This window comes from Phasianus colchicus, chromosome 10 (assembly GCF_987193195.1).
Source record: "Phasianus colchicus chromosome 10, bPhaCol1.hap1.1, whole genome shotgun sequence".
Classification (NCBI taxonomy): domain Eukaryota; kingdom Metazoa; phylum Chordata; class Aves; order Galliformes; family Phasianidae; genus Phasianus; species Phasianus colchicus.
In genome coordinates, this window is record NC_143445.1 from 13,518,241 (window position 1) to 13,540,050 (window position 21,810).

Here is a 21,810-nt window from a genome sequence, read left to right on the forward strand (position 1 = left end):
AAGCAGTTTGAGAATGTTTTTGTATGTTATGTTTGTAATGCTATGTTAAAACCACCACGATAAGGGCTTTGTGAAGTCTTTAATGCTCAGCATGTTCTGATCTAGAAAACAGTCAGAAAATTGAGGTCATGGGATACTGAATAATGCACAAATCTGTAATTTTTGTGAAGCTTTTGTCTTTCAGAACTTTTGCACTGATCTTCTACCAGTGAATTGATAAAAATCTAAATTTTACATTTTGAATTCAGTCACTCTATAAAGATGGGTAGTAAAACACTTATGTGAGTGGCGATGTGAAATCTGCTGCTGTGCAGTTTACGTGGAAAAGCGCCTGCTTTTTCAAAAAATGTCTATGAAATATTCTGCCTCCCTAATATTTAAAGGATTTTTAAGTTACGAGGCTATTTTCAGTGATGCCTCTTATGCCCTCACTGAAGAGAAGCCATATGTTGCTCCTCTAACTTAAGGACATATTTTACGAACCACAAGATTTAGTAATAGCATGAACATTGTTTTGATCTCTGGATATAGTTTGTAACAAATGATGTAATTCCATGTGTGCTTCTTGTATCTCTAGCAGCAGTTAGTCCCTTGCTCAGTGAACAGCAGAGATCACCTTGTCTTAATTAGACAAATCTGAATGCAAGTAAGAAAAAAGTGGAAAATTGGTGTATTTCTTCTCTTATCTAAGGAGCTACAGAGATAAGTCTTGGAGATATTTGCTTAAAACCCAAATCTATAGGGAGATATATACTTTAGCAGCATTGTCTCTGTTGTTGACAGAGCTCCACCACTTCAAGTTGGTGAGTTTTCTTCTCTTAATCTTTCACTGAAATGTATGAATTTATTTATTTGTGGGGTGTAAATAAATAATAAATAGCAAACTTCATAGCCTCGTACTGTAACTTTTCAGTAAATGAGAAGATCACTGTTCCTTCTCCCATGCATTTATTCTGAGCTTTCATTTACACAGAACTTGAGGGAGATACTGGAAGTTTAATGCATTTGAATGTCTACTTACTGCCTGTCCTGATATGAATGAGATCACAGGATGATAGAATGAGTCACTGAATAGAGCTTGGTTTTGAATAGACCTTAAAAACAGTTCCAACCCTCTGCCATGGGCAGGGTTGCCACCCATTAGGCTCCATGCAAACTGGCCTTGAATATTTCCTGGGATGGGGCACCCACAGCTCTCTGGCAGTAGTGCCAGTGTCTCACCACCCTCTGAGTGAAGAATTTTTTCCAAACAACTAATATAAATCTCCCTTCTTGGTTTAAAACCATTCCTCTTTGTCTCTTCACAGTCTGCATGTGTAAGTGTTGTGCAGGTGATTTGGACCTCTGTGGAAAAAAAAAGAAAATCTGACAGTATTGGAGAAATCCCACTCATAACTTAGGTGTGCAAAGCTCAGGAAAGATAGAAGGACAAAAACTTAAAATGTAGGTGATCGTTATCTACAAAGTGCTCATCATAGGTTTTCAGTAGCTGTCAACATTTATTAGGTATTAACAACATATGTTAGATATTAATCAAATGATAGCTCTTGACATGATTAGCTTCTAGAAAAAAATGTTAGTTTTGTTCTCTAGAACGTAGGTAAGTGTGCACCTCTTCTTTGAAATACAACCTTGCTGATTCAAAGACTTTCCTTGTCCTCCCTTGTTCTTTCATGCGCTTTGAGAAGATGGTTAGTAAAAAAAGATTTCTGACCTATTAAAATAAAAATCATCTCCAGCATCTGATCTCCTAAAAATACTTTTCAAAAAAGTTGGTGGGGCTTAGAGTCACGACATGGCTAGTGAGTGTTACAAGCTAAACATTAATCCTAAATAATTAATCTTTTTGACATGGTCAATACCTGAACTTCTAATTGAACCTACAATGTGTTGTTGGTTTTTTGTCTTGTCTCGTTCCTTTGCATTAGGATTACTCTGGTGATGATACGAAACTAGAATACAACGTAGATGCAGCCAATGGTATTGTTATGGAAGGCTATCTGTTCAAGCGAGCCAGCAATGCCTTCAAGACATGGAACAGGTAATTTACTCAGACCCTCTGGCTTTTTAAGAGACTACTTGTTAAGCTCAGTTCTGGTCTGACTTATAATGTGTGCAGCTTACTGATTCCACAGATCCAACAGAACCCTTGGACCGCTCTGTGAGTTTATGTAGAAAATGCTTCTCAACCATTTCTCCTTACTGTCTCTCCTAGAGGTTTGCAGGCCCTTTGTAAGAATGTATCTTGAAGTTTGGAGAAGTCCTATGTATGGAAGGCTTGCTTTATTGTCTGCAGTCTGGTTCTGTAATTGCATTTGATCTTTTATTTTGAAACATAACAGTTATTATTATATGTAGTTTGCTATTTGAACATATATATTGGGAAAATAAGTGTTAAGTGATGATGTAGAATAGAAGCTGCACAGCTATTGGGAGCAAGGGGACATAGCAGAGAACTCGAGGGCTGTTATTTTTCCTGAAAGATGAGCATTGTTGTTCTTTACAATTCCTGTGCTGGGCAGTAACTTGTGCATAGTAGTTTTGATGGTCCTGCTGGGAATTCAAAATACACTGTCAGTCTTGTCTGTTTAAAGATGTTTATTTTACTATTGTTTGAATGTTTTTATTAGTGAACAGGATTTCTTTTGCATTTCCAATGCTGTGCGCTTTTTTCAAGGAAATGTATTCTTGAGCATTTATGATATAGTTGAATGCAGTTCTTAAATTGTAAAGTTAGTTTGATATTGAGCTGCTCATACCGTCTCCCACTCCACAGTTTGCAGAAGTGCTTCTGTTAAGCAGTTTGCTGTGCTTTGAAGGACAGAATCTGCATTTGGATCTGTGACCTCTTCCAACCTTAATTCTGTAATTCTTTGGACGTTTTGGAATGTCACAAGTCGATAGGAAAATGCCATTGCTTCACCTAAATCCAGAAGCTGATGTAAGGGCTGCTGCAGTTGGTGAGACCGTGTTTACATTAGCAAGTGTTGTGCAGTTCCTCTAAGGGGCTTGCCTTGGACTACCTCTACTCTGGTCCTGTGGTCTGATTATTTGTAATTGTGACGTACCTTCTGCGTTAGTTTCACCCATGTGAATCTAGGGTTCTCCAGCACAACTCTGTGAGACACCTAAGAATGAAGAAGGGACAAAACTAGCAGATATGTTTCAAAAGCACATTCATGGTCAGAGGTAAAATGATAGTGTAAGTAGTGCAAGCACGCTTTGAGAAAACTGTACAGTAATGGGGCAGGAAACTGTCTTCCACTGAATTTACAACATGTTCAGAGAGTCCTTTTTGTGGGGTGTTCTGCAGGGTTATCTGCAGGCTCTTGATAAGTGACTTAAAAAAAAAACCCTCCTGCTTCAAGTTCTTCTGTCGTATGTTATAAAGGCTTTGCTCACTGGGAATGTAACAGAGAAGTCATAATTAATGAAAGTCATAGTGTAAGTTTACATGTTTGAGCATATTCAATTAAAATGTTTAAACAGTGTCATTTAAGAGAGCCAAGGTAAGCAGCTCAGTAATGAGTCAGAGCTAACCTACTTTAATACGTAGTTCATATTTGCTTGCAATTTTTTCTGTTTGTCACAAGAGTATTCAATAAAGCTAAGCTTTTCATCTTTTTTTAATCTGAAGTTCATAACTTATCTCATCATCCTAGGCTAGTTGCATGTGTCAGAACCAGGCAGTAGCATTTGATAAGCCATGTATAAATGTGGCTTAGAAATTGAAGCCATGATTTTAATTTTGTACTTCATACAGCCACAAACCATTGTTGTCTGCTGTGAAACTATTACTATTAAGCTACATAAAATAAAAACCCTCTTAACAAAGACAACTGTTAGTTATTTGATCTATCCCCATTCTTCACATTTTAATAAAACAAAAAAGTTTTATCCTGTTTTTATTTCTGAACAGATTTGTTACTGCTTGTTGTGCTGTAGGCGCTGAAGTAGCTTTTGCCTTTCTGTTGCTGGTTTCCACTGATGGAGTGCTTTATTCACTATTATTGCAGTTTCACCTTCACAGAGGCAATACTGACTGAAATCCAAACGTTTGTTAGAGGCTGCAGTGTGCTTCCAGCCATAGGAAAGGACTGTCTCCAATTTAAACAGTTCTGAGCATAAAAATATACAAGGAAATATTGGAGGAGGAAACATGTAGAGAATGATTTTATATGAGGGAATTCAGAGCAGAAATCTGAGGCCCTTGTGACAGGCTATTTTCAATCTCCCTGTCGGGTGGGTAGTTTGCTTCTTCATAATGTACCTGTCTTTTGTGAGAAGGTAAGGAATGGAGAAGCTGAAAAGAAACCACACAAAACTCTTCTAGAGGGAAATACTGGAGTTTCCTGGTGATCTGAAGATGGTGGTGTCGCTTATTCCATCTAACTGCTTCTGTAATGTCAGCTGTAATATGGTTGTTTCTCTTTTCTTCTCTGTCAGTATCAGTGTTTTGATGGTTTGAGAGGTTTTTAAAGTATTCCTTGACAACAATATTATGAAAAGGCATAAAAATCGCTGCATTTGCCAGTGTTAAAAACAAGGACCAGGGAATGATACAGTGAACTTTTCCTGGCTTGTACACATCACTATGATTCCATCAGATAATGTTGTGATGTTTCTGTGCATCCGTGGACTCCATTCTGGATTATCCTTGGACAATTCTGGTTGCTGTGGGGGGAAAAATTCAAATCCCAGTTATTTTTTGCTAGGATGGTGTAATTTCTTCCTTGGGCAGTTGGCAGCTTGGTTTACTGCAGTTAATTTGCACTTTCGTATCAAGCGTGCAAAATTATTTGGGATAATTCTGTATGGTGCTCACCTGAGAAATAGTTTGTGAGCAGGTTACGAAGTGAACTATAAGGGCTGTTTGTTGTTTGGCATTGCTTTGTTCTGAAAGAGCTTAAGATTTGGGAATCTTCTTTATGCTGTATCTGCATGTATGTGTGTACTGTGGATGCTTTAGTGGAAGCCAGATTCAGTACTGGGAAGTCTCACAGCAACTGGCATGGAGACCTGGTTTTGGAATGTATATATATTTAGATCATATCTTTTTGTACAAAGATTTTCTGGAGGTATCAGGAAATGAAATCAATTGAATTTATTGTGGAACAATAGGTGGAAGACCTTTGATTCTTAGAAATTCAGATTTAAAATGGGTCTGTGTTATGAAATGTATGTGTGACTAAGAAAAGCCTTTATGAAACAGTACATTCTGAATAATTTTTAGGTTGGGTGCATTAGGTAGGTGTTTTCCTTTTTAATTCAGCTGTGTTTTCAGATCATGCTAATTCTTTGCTTATTTTGCTCATTTTGCATTTTTCATTCCTGTTCCTCCTTTCCCTTATGTTTTAATCCTACCCCATTTTTTCACATGACAGGAAAAAGCCAGATCACATCAGGTACCAACCAGCTTCTTTTATACCTTCCCAATGTTTCTTTGGCACGCAAAAAGCTCTAATTAACCCTGCATTTAATTTTGATTACTTGCAATGGATGTAAAGTGGCTCAGTCTAAGAAAATAACAGAAGGATTCTGCCTGGGATGCCAACCTGCTGCTCAACACTTGTAAAAGAATTAGTAAGATGGAGCTAGTTTTAGCTACAAAGGAATTAAAGCAAAGTTTATGCACTCAGTCTTCTGAGCATATGAGATCAATGTTTTGACTTTTTCCTCTGTAGATTGATGGTTTTTCTCTCACCAACTACATTGGAAATAGAAATGTAACTTTTGAATGTTGTGCATTCTTAATCATGGTTTTATGCGAATGCTGATGGCAACCAGTTAAGAAAATGGTTTCCTTTTGAAAATGGAGAAGCACAATTCAATGTAACATTCAAATAATTTAACATTATTTTTTAGTACTTCTTGTAGCTCTCAGAAATTTGAAATGCTTTTCAATTAATGGTGTTTTTTTCTATTTAAGAAACAGTTCTTTTTTTTTTTTTAATTGTGTGGGTGAGAATGATTGGAACCCATTTAGTTTCTAAACCCAAAAAGCTGTTTTGAAGTACTCCTATGAACTCCATGGGGCAGTGCCAACTGCTGTAAGATTTCCCTAGAGGAGTCTTTTCTGTTTTACTGTGCTTTTCTCCTGCCTTTTTACAGAAGGTCACATTTGAAGAAACTTTGGTGACTTTCAGCCTAACAGCACCTGTTGCCTGAAGGTGCACAAACAGGAGATAGATGTACCCTACAAATAGATACACCCTACAACAGCCCCTTCAGTCCATATGTTCTAGCTCAAAAGTGCCTGCCTGCTGCAAGTTAGTGCTGCAAGCCCCCAGCACTCTATTTACTACAGTAGTTTATTGACAATTTTTTTTTAATTTACAAAACAACATCGATTTTTGGCCTGAATAAAATGACTGTGGTACTGATATGTCAGAAGAGAGGCTGCCACCTTTGTTTTTTAAAGCATACAGTGAAATATATTAGCTTATCACCTTCAAAAAATGGGAGCTACAAGTCATACTATGCTCTAAATTATAGATCCTATTCAGTGAAAGTTTCTTAAAAAAATAAAAATTTCCCTCCACACACCTCCCATCCCCAAATGCTTTTTGACTGAACTTGGCAAGTTCCATTAAAGACTGCATTTCCCTGATGCAGGTCACTGTTCTGCATTATTCTGCTCCATTATCTTAATGCAAAAGTTGACAGCTGTTATGGCGGAAATCCAGTATTGAGATTTGTTTTTAAAATGAAATACATCTGCACAACATTTCAAAGAATACTTGTAAAAAGGTAGAATCTCATCTGTCTACTAAATATTAACTTTTCTAACAAATACTAGCTTTCCTGATTGGAATCTAACTGTCTCATATATCTTAATTTTTCCTTTTATATTTTCTTAACAATCTTTGTGTGCTCCTTTCTATGAATGGCTTGTGGTGATCAAACACATTTATGGAGCCCTCTTGTTACTAATTTTAGTGAACCATAGCTTGATATTCACAAGTTTGTACTGCAGCGTATGTTGTTCTTCACAGGATTTTGTGCACTGTTGGCACTCAAACTAGTTGGCCGTGCAGAAAACAGGGATGTGCAGTGTGTATAAATGGGATATTTGTGGTAACTGAGCTGCTGTGTTACAATGAGCACAGGTTCATATTACAAACCTGTACAAAACCAATGTATACAAACTTCACTGCAGAACTGAATTAAAATTTTGTATTATCAAATTTTTGTGCAGTTCAAAACCAGTGAGGATTGGTTTTCCCTTTTCTTTTGTGCATCCCCAGGAGAGCCAGAGGCAGATGGCCATGTTTGCTTCTATTTTCATATTTGGTGATCTGATAGATGCAGTTCTAGATTTGAGATGCTCAGAATTTTTCCCAAAACATGAACTATTCTTCCATTTGCTGTGAATTGTATCCCATCTGAGCAGGAGTTGGACAAAGAAGGGGGATTTTTTTTTTTCCTTTAAGTGTTATCTTTTGGATTTTATTGGATGCCTTAATTTATTTTTTAATAGTTTCCTATAAAACTAATCAGTAAGATCCTCCTTAATAGTTGCTTTGTGTTTATATGCAGTATTTTCTATCTAAAATTTTAAGAAATGCCAATGTAGAGAGACCTCCATGGCGTAGCAATAATCTAGTTTTGTCTAAGGGCTAGGTAAGTTATTCGATAGCTCTATTCCTGAAAGTATTTCAGGAGTGAGTAGTTAAAATGTTTTAGTACTTTCATTATTTAAACTATTATTATTGAATTACTTGAAGTTGTAGTTTGCTGCTAAAATACAGATGTAAATGTTCTTTGAAATGAAAATGTTTTGTATCTTAGCGTTACTAATGTCATAACACGAATGTATTTGTTCAGGATTCAAATTATTTGAAACTTGCTTTCTTTTTTCGTTTTGTCTCTGCTGTCCCTTTTTCTCATGAAATACTTGTCCAAACTGACTGCAGAATTAATACCATGAATTCTTTTTCACTTACAGTCTCTCTGTAGACTGTATCATAGTATATTTCAGTCAAATAAGTACTGTGAGATCAGTTTCATATTGTTTGGATGTCTCTTTGTTTGAATAGGCGCTGGTTCTCCATACAGAATAACCAACTCGTGTACCAGAAGAAATTTAAGGTAGGTATGGAAAGCTATCTTGGAATAGTTTTATGTGGATGTTCATCTTCCTCGTCAGGGTGAGAGAACCAGAGAGTTGGCATGGATGTTCTACGTGGACTTGAACAACCTACTTCATTTTCTGAATTAGTTTTTCCCTTTGTAAAATGAGATAAACATTGTACTTACAGATGTGGAGACTTGTAAGCAATGCTTTATTTCTTGTGCTTTTGTTACCTTGTTGCAGAGAAGACTCACAAGGAGCACTGAGAGCTGCTGATAACAAAAGGCTTGTGTACACTTGTTGGCAGACTGAGTGCTACGTAGTGTTCTTTGGACAAGTCCATAAGGATTTGCTCTTTCCCATTACTGGCTGGACTCACAAACCCAGTTTTGCAATCGTAGAGAGGAGAAAATGACGTGAAAGTATTTATTACAGATGCTATGTGCACGTACTAATATCGAAAGTGTAAGGCAACTCAGCAGTTGATATCTGTGGCAAAGTACAATTTTTCACATCTGCTGTGACAGCAGCTAGAGCAGCTCTACCCCAAGCCCAGAATTCAGTTTTTTCAGCTAGCATTTGGGCAAGTGTTCCTCTGATTTATTCTTCTAGAATCAGCTTGTGCACCACATGGCTGTAACTGCTCTTTGTGGAAAAAGAAAATAAAAAGTAGAGAACTGAATAGAGAAGGCAATAAGTCAATAAAGGGAAGTTTATGGTTATTCATTGTTCTTCAGCATTAACAGCCCAGGTTCAGGGCTTACTGCTTGTTAACTGATATGCTGTCAGGTAATACAGTCTTTGTTTTTGTGGTTGGATAGGAGACAAGTGGTGGAATTTGTGTTAGTACATTTTGAGCACTTTCTGATTGTGAAGTGCAGTTGTGTTTTGATACATTTTTATATTACAAAGAGCACCTTTAAAATTGCATTATTTTAGAATGGATATCTTTGGAGTTGAATCAAGTTTTCAAAAGTACTCAGTCGTGGTTTCTGAATTTTGTGCTTGGCACTTAAAGTGTGGCTTATTTAGGCATAACCTGTCTGATTTCTGTATTAATACATATCATCTCAGAAAGTATCTTTGAGCTCCTTTAAATGCTGTTCTTTAAGCTATTGATTATTTAGTTGATTGGATTCTAGATGGCAAGACAACCTCAAAATTCTCATAGAATATGACTGAGCATGGGAATTGAAATAAATATTTCCTGCCAAGTATGTCCAATGTCACTTATTTCAAATTTCATTTCTGATGGAAAAATATATGTGAAGCAGTGAAATTAAGTGAGAAATAATTTGAGGGTATCAGCTACTTTCTTTCATTCATCTCTGCCTTTTATGTTTTCTCCCCTAGGATAATCCCACAGTAGTTGTTGAAGACTTGCGGCTTTGCACAGTTAAACACTGTGAAGACATAGAAAGACGTTTCTGTTTTGAGGTGGTTTCTCCAACAAAGTAAGGAGAAGTGATGGAGCATGTTTATTTAAAAATTAAATGGATAAATAACATTGTTAGATTCAGCTGCCTTGAAATGCAGGATGAATGTGTCTCGTGGGACAAATCAAAACAGGGAAAATATCTGAGCAATTCTGTTCTCTGAAACTTTGGCTGGGAGAAAGTGATGCTGTGAGAAGTATTCCTAGTATTTAATTTACGTCTGGCATTAAAATAAACATGTGTTCCTATGTTTTATGTATAAATGTCTTGTAGTCATGGAGCTGTTGTGGTTTAGTAGCTGGTATTAATTATCAAGCTGCTTAGCAGCCTAGAAAGTAGCTAATCAGAAACAAAGAATAAGTTTTCCTTTGACTGTCCATATAAAAAAGGTTTTTTTTGTTTTCCTCAGAGCTTTCAAGTCATTTTCTCTTGGTTTTGGTGAATGAATTAAGCTTTCAGGGACTGATAGCTGTCTCTTGTGTAGATAGTCGTGGACATAAATCATCATATTTGAGAATGTGAATAAGAAAAAAAAATCAGAAATAGGAGATTAAGCAGTTCTCTGGGTTATTTGAAGGGTCATATCCATGTTTTAAGGTTACCTATAAATAGTTTTGAAACCAGGAGTTTGTAGGTCATAAAGTTAGCTGCCTTATTATCTGCAAATAAATGGATTTATTACACAGTGCATAATAAGCAATAAACATATGTTGACAGCAACAAACTTTGACAAGGCTCTATGTTTGATTGAACAGCATGTTGTTTGATGTAAGCTGCTTGTTTGGCTTCTGTCTCTGAGGGCATTGTGTGGTTCTTCACAGAAGCTGCATGCTCCAAGCTGACTCGGAAAAGCTGCGGCAGGCGTGGATTAAGGCTGTTCAGACCAGTATTGCTACAGCATACAGAGAGAAAGGGGACGAATCTGAGGTGAGTTTAAAGATCAACCAAATAGCAACTACCTTTAGATCTTAAGGAGTAAAAATAGCAAGAACTTCTGGAGAAAGGGGAACTAAAAATAAAATAAAATCCATTGTTTGTCTTCCAGTGGAAATGCAATGAAATTTTGAAGGCTCCGATCGTCTTTCCTTCCATCTTACTAGCATTGCTTTGGCCTGTATGTTTTGAAGTTTTTCTGTAGTGTCATCGTAATTTGTAGGATTGCTGGATATTCTTACACTTCATTCTGTATTATTTCTAAAAAGCTGAAGATATTTTCCAGTTCAGTGGCTTTCTTTGGCTTTAAATGCAGAAGCTTTTTTTCTAGAGTTCTAGTGTACTGTCAGTATTTCATTATTCACAGGATCATCTTTAATGTAGTGTATTTTTTTTTTTTTTTTTTTTTTTTCAGAAACAGGAAAAGAAATCATCCCCTTCTACTGGAAGCCTGGAATCTGGCAGCGAGACAAAAGAGAAGTTGTTAAAGGGAGAAAGTGCTCTACAGCGAGTTCAGTGCATTCCTGGTAATGCTGCCTGCTGCGACTGTGGCCTGGCAGATCCTCGCTGGGCCAGCATCAACCTTGGAATCACACTGTGCATCGAGTGCTCTGGGATACACAGGTTGGTGGGCTCTTCAGAAGTATAATTGATTTAAATGGGAAATGCGGTGTTTGCCTCTTAAAACAGACATTGAGGGAAGGTTAGAGACCCCTTTTAGTAAACAGAGTGAAAGTGATGTGCTTTATTTGCATAAACCATTGTGAAGTGATCTGAAATAAGACAGAGCACACTGTAACAGTTTCTTTTTGTTGTTTAGGAGCTTAGGAGTCCACTTCTCAAAAGTAAGATCTCTGACCTTGGATTCATGGGAACCTGAACTTCTGAAGGTAGGATGTTATTTTTGAAATAAGAGTTTTTGTCTGCTACGTAGGTTTTTTGTCTAAAGCCAAGGCATCTGAATGTTCATGCAGGAAAAAATTGCATTTGTACTCAGTGTACCTCTTGTGCTTTTGAGTAGAAAATATTTGTGATGATGTATTTATTAACTCACTGCTTTTATACAACTCGCTGGATTAGTAGTCATTCTTGATACAAACTTGATACAAAGTCAGAACACTCTGTGACACTTAGGTTCGCAAATGCAGTTTTAAGTACTAAAGTTGATCTGATACTTTCAACATATGAAAATGATACAGATAGTGTAGTGGGCTGAAAAAATTTAAGTTCTATGTCATATTAAAGCGGGAATATTTTTGAAAATTTGGATGCCACCCGTTAGAATGAGATTTCAAATGTTTCTGGGAGACTGTTATGTGTAACTGCTACTGTGTGCTGTACATGTGCCAGAATTCTAATTTAAAAATGAAAGTCATATGACATTGAAATACAGAAATAGGAACGAATGCAAGGATGCATGTGTGCAGTTGGATAGTTGATGCACTACGCTTGTTTGTAGCTCACATTCTCATACTTGCATATTACATTTCTATTCTGAAGAACAGGAAGACAGTATGAACAGGGATGTTGTTTGACCCAAAATAATTTTAGTACTAATGTGCTGATAATGAGGGGGTAGAAAGAAAATCAAAAGAAAAATACTTGCTGTGTTCACGTACGTAAGATCTTAATGTTCTACGTGGTAGTAGGAGCAAGTAATCTTTCCACTCTTGTCTTGGACAAGATGGATCAGAATTGAGTGAATTGTGTCTTGCCAGATGGGATAAGAGGAACTCACAGCAAAGCTAGTGGAAAGTAATGCTTTTGAGGCCCACAACTGTCATTATGATTGCAGGAAAAAAAGATTCTTGATGGTCATTTTCTTAATCCTGTTTCAGAAGGGAATTGTACTTAACAAAAATACAGTTATTGTAATCTTGCACTGTTTGGTCCCTTTATCTGCTGATATTTCTTTATCATGAAATAAACCCATGCATATTTTTCTAAGGGAACTCACAAAACTTAGTGAAAATACTGAGCTTTAAAAATAGTGTAAGATAAAACTACTAAATAAGTAGATAAAGCCATTTGCAATTGTATTTGAATTTATTTATTTTTCTTCATAGCTTATGTGTGAATTAGGAAATGATGTTATAAATAGAATATATGAAGCAAAGTTGGAAAAAGTGGGAGTAAAGAAGCCTCAGCCTGGAAGCCAAAGGTAGTAATGTGCTTCACTTTCATTTGTTCATCCTTTCATTATAGCTATAAATCATATTAAATTAAACAACATGTGTCATCATTTAATACCAATGCAACTAAACTTCCCCTTCTTAGCATCTGATTTTTCCATTTCCTCTGAGTCTTTCTTTGAATGACTTCAACTCCAGTGGCCTAACAGCTGTGCTTATTTCCTTTGTCCTGTTACTTTCTTCTGCCTCCAGCCTGAAAAAGGTGCTGTCACTTAACTGTGTTTAACACTTTCCTCTTCTTTTCTCCATGTAAGCAGTATATTTCTCCTGCTTCTTATGGGTATTCCTTTTGTTAGTCTCCTTTGGTTTCTATAACACACTTCTGATCTCACTTCCTCCTTCTGATGACAACCCTATAGCATCCTGCTCTGCCACATCAGTGTGGGCAGGTTGGTTTTGTTTCTTGTTTGCTTTGCACCATCTCAGCCAGCTCTTGTGTAAGGTGCCCTGAAAGGAACCTGTGGTTCTGACTTTTGTTTACAGTGGCTTTGTTCTTTTATTTTTGTTCCCTAATCTCCCGGCATGCTCTTTTCTCTCTCTTACTGCTGTCTAAAATTTCTGTTTGTTAATGTGTTTAAAGATATTTCCTAACGTTTTGTTACAACATAAAGTATAAGTCTTTTAAAACATTTTTAGTGGCTTTCCAATTCTGTGCTGCTTGCTGTCAGAGTTTCATGCAGTAGAAAACTATGATTCATAAGGTACTGACAATTTGGTGATGTTGTAATATCATTAATACTGTAGGAGATTTGCTAGATATTCCTTCTAGTGATAACTGCTTTTCAGCAATTTCAATAACAGCAATTTTATAAGCTCTGTCATCATTTTGTCCCAGTTGGCTTATCACATGAAGATAATACTGGGCTTCAGGAAAAAAATATATAGCATGCATTGTGCAGCTGGTGGTTGTGCCCACCTGGGGCTTTCATTTTTGTTCTCTCATGCAGTCTTGGTGTTCCTTTAACAAATGTTTTTACTGAAGAATCTAAATAAGTGTGATATTAGTTGATTATTGGCAATATAGAAAATGTGCCTAAGGGACTTGTATCAAGAGTTATGTACAGTAACTAATGTTTTTCTTCCACATACTACTTTCTAAAGCATCTGCCTGACAGAAAATGTACCTATCCAATCATAGCATTTTCTTTTAACTTCCTAAAATTTTCATAAGTTGCATTCTTTTGAGGCTTATACAAAATTTCATCAAGAATCCAGAGAGAGTTGGATAATGTGCTCTTCATCATTATAAAAATGTTACTTAGTACCCTACGTGCAGTGCCAAAGTGCAGTTTGATTACTGGCATTAGTATGAAGTGGTTGTTTTTGTAGAAAAGATAATAAAATCTGAGCTTACTAACTCCAGGCATTTTGTATATGACAGACAAGAGAAGGAGGCGTACATAAAAGCAAAATACGTGGAAAGAAGATTTGTAGAAAAGCAGCCTGCAGCAGCAGTATCTCCACTTGAATCCAGAACAAAAGTTTTACCTCAAAGCCAGGAAGAGAAAAGGCACAGTGCTCCTGAAAAATCCCTTTTGGCAGTAGAACAAGGTGTGGCATCTCCAAGAGGTATCTACACATTTCTCTCCTTAGCTACCTTACAAATGTTCTTTTTAAAGTATTTTTAAAGCTTTTTGTATTTACTGATTTCCTGCCCCAAGCAGAGTAGTCCTATCAGTGGGTCACGGCCTAGTTCAGAGATATAGGGAAGAAAAGGCTTGCTGAGAAATGTACATTTATTAGATGGGAAGTTTGTGGACTGGGGATGCTTACCATTCAGAAACATATTAACCACCTTCTTTCCTCCGTATTTTCATCCTTATTTTTTCCAATAATGTTCTTTCCTGCCCTATTCCTTCCTTACTGCCTGCTTTGTGCTTTGCTAACTTGCATGTCCCAGCGGTTGCTGTAAGTAGCGACGAGGCGAGGCGGGAGTCTCTGTTCTGTCCTGATGAACTAGATTCACTCTTCTCCTACTTTGATACCTCTTCAAAGCTACGTAGTAGTAAGTACTACAGCAGTGGCATGTTCAGTATTTGCACTAGTGATCCATTGTGTGTTGTGGCCATCTCCCTGCCTTTGATCCATTGTCTCCGGGCTACTGCATTGCTTAGTGTTTTCATGAAATAATTTAAGCTTTTTTACTTATCCTGATTTTCCACCTTTATGATAATCTTTGATACTGTTGTTATGAATTTTATAGTTGAAGTATGTGACTTCAGATTTATTTTAGTGGGTTTGTGAGAAAAATAATGAACAAGTACTTGTTACTGGGGAGAAGAAAAAAAATTCAGGACCAAGTATAAGAGCTTGCTTTATTATCATGGTGTATGTGAAGAGTAGGTAACTTGTAATCTGCATAGTGATGTTAATTTCTCCCCAAAACAGTAAGAAGCAGTGACAGTGGGATCCAGCAGAGTGTTGATGACAGCAGAGAATACCTTGCCTCAACTATATCAGCTAACAGCTTGTATGAACCAGGTGCGTTTGGCTTTGTGTTTCAAGACAAATATTTCATCTTTTTTCTGCTAGCACATTCCATCAAAGGGTTTAGTACTTTATGGTAAAGTTCACGTGTCTTTTATCCCAGTATGCTGAAACATTTTAATAAGGGTAATAATTGCTTGGGTTGTCTTTCTCTCCTCTGTGCTTGGTAGCAAGAATGTCATAGAATCCTCCTAAATAAGTTCAGAGAATTTTTTAGTCCATGATATTGAGCCAGAACTTCTTTTTAGCAGAATGGAACACTGCTTCATCTTGGCACAGAGAAGTCTTCAGAGAGTTGCACCAATCATTTCATAAAGAGTTACGATGTTGGAGATGGAATTCCTGTTAAGTCACAGATTATAAGCTTTGTATGTTACTTCAACATTCTTGCTTAATTTTTGTTTTCTACGTACGTGGAAGTGATCATACCTTTAAACATTAATCCACATATCTAAAGCTTTTCTAAACTGATAAAATTATCTATTATCAGTATCCTGGGCTGATAGAGTATAGCTTGTTAAAATATGCAAAGCATATATTTACAAAGCAAGCTTATACTTTTACATCACAGCACACTTCTGAGGTACATTTCAAGTACAGTAGTTCACAGCTGTGGCTTGTAGGCAAGCAGTATGTGCCTTAGATCTTCTGACTGCATTGTAGAAGCAGTTATGAAGTAACTCATGAAAGCTTATGTATAAAATGTCTTCCCACACTTTACTGTGTGTAACTGTTGTTGAGATAAAAGGATTTGGTTTAGTCCAAAGGATTACAGCCCCAGCAAGTAATTTATATGTAAGAACGATATCTTTAAATGAAAACTCTCAGAACAATATTAGCCTTGTTATATTCAGCTGTATTAAACTTTTGCAGATATATTTGTATGACTACATCTCAGCAGGAAATTCATATCTTTTTTGAGACCAGCCAAGCTTCTTATAGTTATTATTTATTTTTTTTTTAGCAATTACATGGGATAGGTAGGTTGAAGGATATTCACAAATGCCAGCAATGTGAAGAGAAGGTTTTCTGGGCAGAATTCTGAAGTGTCCATACTCAAGTGCTGGAATAAGCTATAGGCATGTGTGAAGATTTCTGGTAGAACGGGGCGCCAATGCAAACCTTTCTGTGAAGTCTGAGCTACCTTATGCCAAAAATGTACCTTACAAAAACAGAGATTACAGATGAGCTTTTTCTTTTAAAAATTTCTTTCAGAAGGAGAAAAGCAAGAATCTTCTGTGTTCTATGACTCCAGACAGCTTAATCCAGGATTGCATCTTTATCAAGCTGCCTTTGAGAAGAATCTTCCAGATATGGCAGAAGCATTGGCCCATGGAGCTGAAGTAAATTGGGTCAATATGGAAGAAAACAAAGCAACTCCACTCATTCAGGCAGTGCGAGGGGTATGTGATATACAGCACCCTGACTGATGTGGCAGGAGGGGAGGGGGACTGCTTCTTTTGAACTACTTGCTTTGCTCATGAATGATAATGTGATACTGAAATTGTCTTTACAAAGTCCTTTCAAAGTTATTTCTGAACTATTTTTCCCCAGTATTACGGTTGGTTACTTTTTGTTTGTTTGTTTTTGGTTGTTATACAACCTGGTAGCGTACAGTAGTGATACAGAAGCAATCCCTTTAGGTTCCTTTACCATAACACTCAGTGGTGACAAGGCAGGATGGTTTTCACTCTGATTCTAGAGATCTGGTGCTAAACTGTTTCTTTTGCTCTTCTTCCATAGGGTTCATTGGTTACTTGTGAATTCCTGCTGCAGAATGGTGCCAATGTGAACATCAGGGACATGAAAGGAAGAGGACCCCTACACCACGCCACAGTTCTAGGACACACAGGGTACCTCACTGTTCCAGAATTTGACAGTAGTCACTGGTTACTGCCTTTATTAATGCAAAGCTTCTTCACTTCCCCCACATATTCGGACATTTTAATTTATTTCAGATCATAGAGTTTTTTTCCTTTAAACTTTTGTGATGAGAGCACTTAAAACATTATTTCCCCACTTACCTCCTAGCAGTACACATGCCTGTAAACACTTCAGTCCATGTTGGAAAAATGTGTGTTTGATAATACTTCTGAAATAATGTGGGTTTCTTGTGAAGATTCATGAAATTTTCCTACGAAAAAGAGAAGCAAGTAAGAGAAATAGCGGTGAGTGTGGACCAGAGCTGTTTCTGGTTCATCTCACATTTTGAAATGAAATGTACTACGTCACATTTTGAATTTTGGAATCAGGGCTTTAAACTGCAGCCTTGTGCCAGCTTAATTCAAATGAGGACATAATCTGTTTTGTGGCACCCATCCTCTTTGCATACATGAATTCTGAATAAAGTGCCAAGTTGACAGCTTGAGAGAGTTTTAAGGTCTAAGCTTAGTCATCATGCCCTGCTTGTGTAGGTGATTTATGTACACGTGTGCATATATACAGGTATATAAATGAAAAATAGCCAAGAAAAATGAGGACAGATTCTACTTGGTAAAACACGCATCTGTGCCTAGGGATTCTGTACTGTATTAATTTATCCTGCACAGTATTTCTCTTCTATCATAGTAAAAGGTGTGAAGTTTTATGGTTCTGTGACCTCAAATGACACAGGAAGGAAAAGGTTTACCTTCTGAAGGGTTCAACTCAAAGCTGCAGTAGAATGATTAGGCAGCTTAAATACCGTTCAGTACTTTTTGGAAAGCTAGCTAAAAGCTTTGCTTAATTATCTGTTGATATCTTATTATTATAGGCGAACAGTGGTATTCAAGAGACTTTTGGTGATTTAAGTAAAATATATTGCATCCTGCTTGGTTTTTTCTATTAGCTTTTTTTCCTTTATTGTGACGGAAATTATTCTTAAATTATATCTCTAAACAGGCAAGTGTGTTTATTCCTAAAACGAGGAGCAAACCAGCATGCTACTGATGAAGATGGGAAAGATCCACTGAGTATAGCTGTAGAGGCTGCAAATGCAGATATTGTAACATTGTAAGTTCTTTGTTTCATTTCTAATGAGGTGTCTAAGTTTTCCATACTGCTTCTATTTTAAAATGCATTTTATATCAAAATTACATGTCAAAATACAAAATACATGTTATGTCAAATGTACATAAAAACAGGGAGAGCAAAATAAAACTGAGAGCACTGAACGTAGATGACCTCACTATGAGGTTCAAGAGCACGCTGTAGGTCTTGGAATGGCAGCCTTTTTTCACTGCTTTACAAGTGACATTGTTCTTTTTCTGTTTCCCACATCACAGGTTGCGTTTAGCAAGGATGAATGAAGAAATGCGTGAATCAGAAGGGCTCTATGGACAGCCAGGTCAATACTCTACTAATAACCATACTGAGATGCAGTACAAGAAATGTATTCAGGAATTTATCAGTTTACAGCTAGATTCTTAGGGTCTGAAGAAAATTTAAGATAACTTGGTACAATATTTTTTTTTAACAGTATCTACATGTTAAAGCTTCATTATGGTGCAGCTTTGTCAGATTATTTAGGAGACCTAAAAGGAAAGTGTTTAAAGCACATAGTTATGGTAGTTTGTTAGTACAACTCTTACCAATCTTTTTTGCTGCTGGTTGTTCGGTTTTCTCCTACTGACATTTCTCTGAAACTGATGTAATGTTAGGATTTATCTGACACAGAGTGGCAGCCTTATAGGCCAGGTTGCTCAGAGACACTTGAGAAGTTCATCTTAGTACAAGATACCATTCTTCTTCCTTTAGAATGGACCTCTTTTTTTTTTCTTAATTTTTTTTAAGAAAAAAAATTCTACGCCAATGTAAAAATGTGTATCAAATATTTCAAAATATCTCCAAGCAATTCTGAAAGTATTATTTCTTCCTTTTAAAAAATATTTTTAGTTAAAATCTTAAACAAGACATTCATTCTTAATTATGTATTTTTGTATGCATTCGGTTTTTTAAAGTATATGTATCAGGCATTTGAGTCCACTCATACCAGAAAATAACATTATTTAATGAGTATGTGCAACTTATTCTCAGGCATTCTGTCCCAGTTTATAACATGTTCTGATATGACATTTATGCAAGCCATTTCCTCTGCTTCCTCAAGCCAATATGCTTCCATAGGAACCTAATTTAATTTCATGCAAATATCAATAATGAATGTATAGTTAATTGTCAGGTTATTCAAGGCAATCATAAAAATATGCTATCCCCAGCAGTAGTGAAAGAAAAACCTTTTTAAGGCTGAGTGCCAGGTAATCTTGGCTCACTGCCCATCAAGCCTTTATATTTGTCAGTGATTCATAAGGACTGTGTGCTTATGCCTCTTAGCAGTTTGGGGCTGGGATATACTCAAGGGGCCTTGTTGAGTGTCCAGTAACCCAAACGGATGGTATCAAATGAACAGAACTTCTATATTTCATAAAGCTTCTCCTGAAGAATGGTTGTGTTACAAATTTATCTTTAAACAAAACTCCTAGGAAATTTGAATTAAAACAATGAAAGTAGTGAAGATCACTCAGACATTTACGTGCTCTCTTTGGAGGAGCAACAAATGAATTAGAAATAAGTACTCAATTATGAGCATAATACAGAAGAATCCTCCACCCAAAATGTAGCGGTTACATATGTGAAAGAAAGAATCTATTGCCTGTTGGCTCACATTGAATTTGAGGCTGTTTTCTGATGTCAAGCATGCTACTTCACATGCATGCTACTTCACTGACAGGCTGGAGGTAACAACTACTGGAGTAGTTGTGATTTTCCTACTTCTTTTTTTAAGTGTTAAAAATAATAACTACTGGTTTCAAATAGTGAAATGCATTTCTTTTAGGGGAGGTGATAACTTTGATTCAAAAGTTATGCTTTAGGTCATAAATGAACACTCTGGATCATTTAATTGACATGAAAAAATCTAAAACTATTAGAAAACAGAAAGTGTATTTCTGTGTTTGTACAAAAGCCTAAGTTGGTTCCTAAATATTACAATACTTACTTCCTTACTTACTTTGGCTGAATTCATAAGAAATTCTGTCACATGAAAGCATGAATGTCCATGTCTTTAAACTGAAGATGAGGGAAGTCTGTTTTCCCTGTTATATTGCTTAAAAATGGTCTAGACAGATTCTTCAAATAAGTAGAGAAAACAAAAAGCTTGGTACATCTTTTATCAAAGATACCTGGGCCTTCTTAACAGTACAGTAGAATCTGGAAACTGCAGCCAATGCAATCTGGTCCAGACATTTTTGTGTAGACAATCTCTGATAACTGTGAAGGGGCAAGATTGATCTTGGAAAGTGGAGCCAGCACAAGGCATAAAGCTTGCCCCGAATCAGAGGGAGGGTGGCATTAGAGTAGCTGTTATAACTCTGACCAGGAACTGTACAGGGCAGTGTCCAGGCCAGAAGATCTGACTGTCTCTTTGGATACAGCAGTACTTTACCTGCTGAAGTTTCCTAGAAAGCTGAATAAGTATTTGAGTGTTTTAAATGTTGATGTCTGCTAGCCTGCTAGGATTGTGAAACTGTGCAAGCGTAAGCACAAAACCCCTCTCTGCTGTTAGAATAGAGTAGTTCAGTTGGAAGGGACCTTCCAGAATCATCTAGTTGAATCGTTTTGATGGATGTTCCCCTTACTTGGCCATAGACAAAGCAGGTCTTTTTCACTACACAGACATGCTTAAGTATCTGCGCTACGCTTATTTTAGAACTCCTCTTTTCCAAAATTGTGTTTCTAAAAGATGAGGATTGTACATTTGCTGGGAGATATGTATACATGGGATATACATATCTCATATATGGGATATACATATAATATATGGGAGGGTAAACATCAATGTAAGAGTTTGTCATCACAACGAAGCAGACTGCATATTCCTCTGCTTCAGTAGTGCAGTTGAGAAGCAATTACTAACATAGCTGATAGTGTCAGCATTTCTGATTTTAATATACTTGGCTGGTTTGAGCTACTTAGGGAATGTCTGTGTTGCTTTGCAAGGTATAGTTGGTCTTCCAGAATAATATTCTTAGAGTGGGAACTAGCTGAAATGAGCCAAATGTAGAAGCCATACGCACCATCGTACTGATTCTCATATGATACTTGAGTGCTCATCTTCTGGTGCTGCAGTATGTCTGCTAACTATTTGATATTAGAACTGCTACTCTTTCTTCCTGTCTTTTCTTGAATGTATCATGTGTGCCTTTTAATTTACTCTGGTGTTAAATGGTAAAGAAGTGTTTCAGTATTTTTGTACATAAAATCTGCACTTTAGTGAAAACATTGCTTGGAAAGAGGATTTCCAGAATTAAACTTTAAGATTTTAAAAGAATAAGGTTTACAGCATTAAATATTTTAATGCAGCATACAAACTAAAGGGGCGCTTTATTTTACTCTATTTTTGTATGTAATATTTTTGTTATGTAATATAGTAAAAATCAGAGCCACAACATATCTTACAAAAATAGCTTTTTTCTTTCAAGTTTGTTTAAGAGAACTAAATATGGCTACTTGAACTGCAGTAGTAGTTCACAAATGGAACCCATGTCTGTATTAAAAGCCTCATTTCTTGCATCATACTAGTTTGATTCTGATTTGTGCTCCTCAAACCTAGTCTTAGGATGGATCTTGCAACTTCTTTCGTTCTGTGCTTATTCTCCATTGCAAGCAGTTACCAGAAACTTGTGATAAAGTGTGTTGTGTGCCTGTTTCATCT

General features: G+C 36.6%; 1 protein-coding gene across 4 annotated transcripts in view; it reads left to right on the forward strand.

Moving 5' to 3' along the window:
* The window catches only part of ACAP2 (ArfGAP with coiled-coil, ankyrin repeat and PH domains 2), a 57,186-nt gene that overhangs the window by 31,930 nt on the left and 3,446 nt on the right, over positions 1–21,810 (forward strand). The window contains exons 10-24 of one of the 4 annotated variants that reach the window (XM_090147367.1): positions 1,929–2,041; positions 5,385–5,405; positions 8,040–8,091; positions 9,428–9,528; positions 10,332–10,437; positions 10,859–11,067; positions 11,264–11,333; positions 12,510–12,604; positions 14,017–14,204; positions 14,536–14,640; positions 15,024–15,116; positions 16,338–16,525; positions 16,866–16,975; positions 18,003–18,113; positions 18,386–18,447. In XM_090147367.1, the coding sequence (XP_090003493.1) occupies positions 1,929–2,041; positions 5,385–5,405; positions 8,040–8,091; positions 9,428–9,528; positions 10,332–10,437; positions 10,859–11,067; positions 11,264–11,333; positions 12,510–12,604; positions 14,017–14,204; positions 14,536–14,640; positions 15,024–15,116; positions 16,338–16,525; positions 16,866–16,975; positions 18,003–18,113; positions 18,386–18,447 (1,624 nt within the window). The remainder of the gene's footprint in view (positions 1–1,928; positions 2,042–5,384; positions 5,406–8,039; positions 8,092–9,427; positions 9,529–10,331; positions 10,438–10,858; positions 11,068–11,263; positions 11,334–12,509; positions 12,605–14,016; positions 14,205–14,535; positions 14,641–15,023; positions 15,117–16,337; positions 16,526–16,865; positions 16,976–18,002; positions 18,114–18,385; positions 18,448–21,810) is intronic. The other 3 variants (XM_031596248.2, XM_031596249.2, XM_031596250.2) reach the window with 3 other exon arrangements.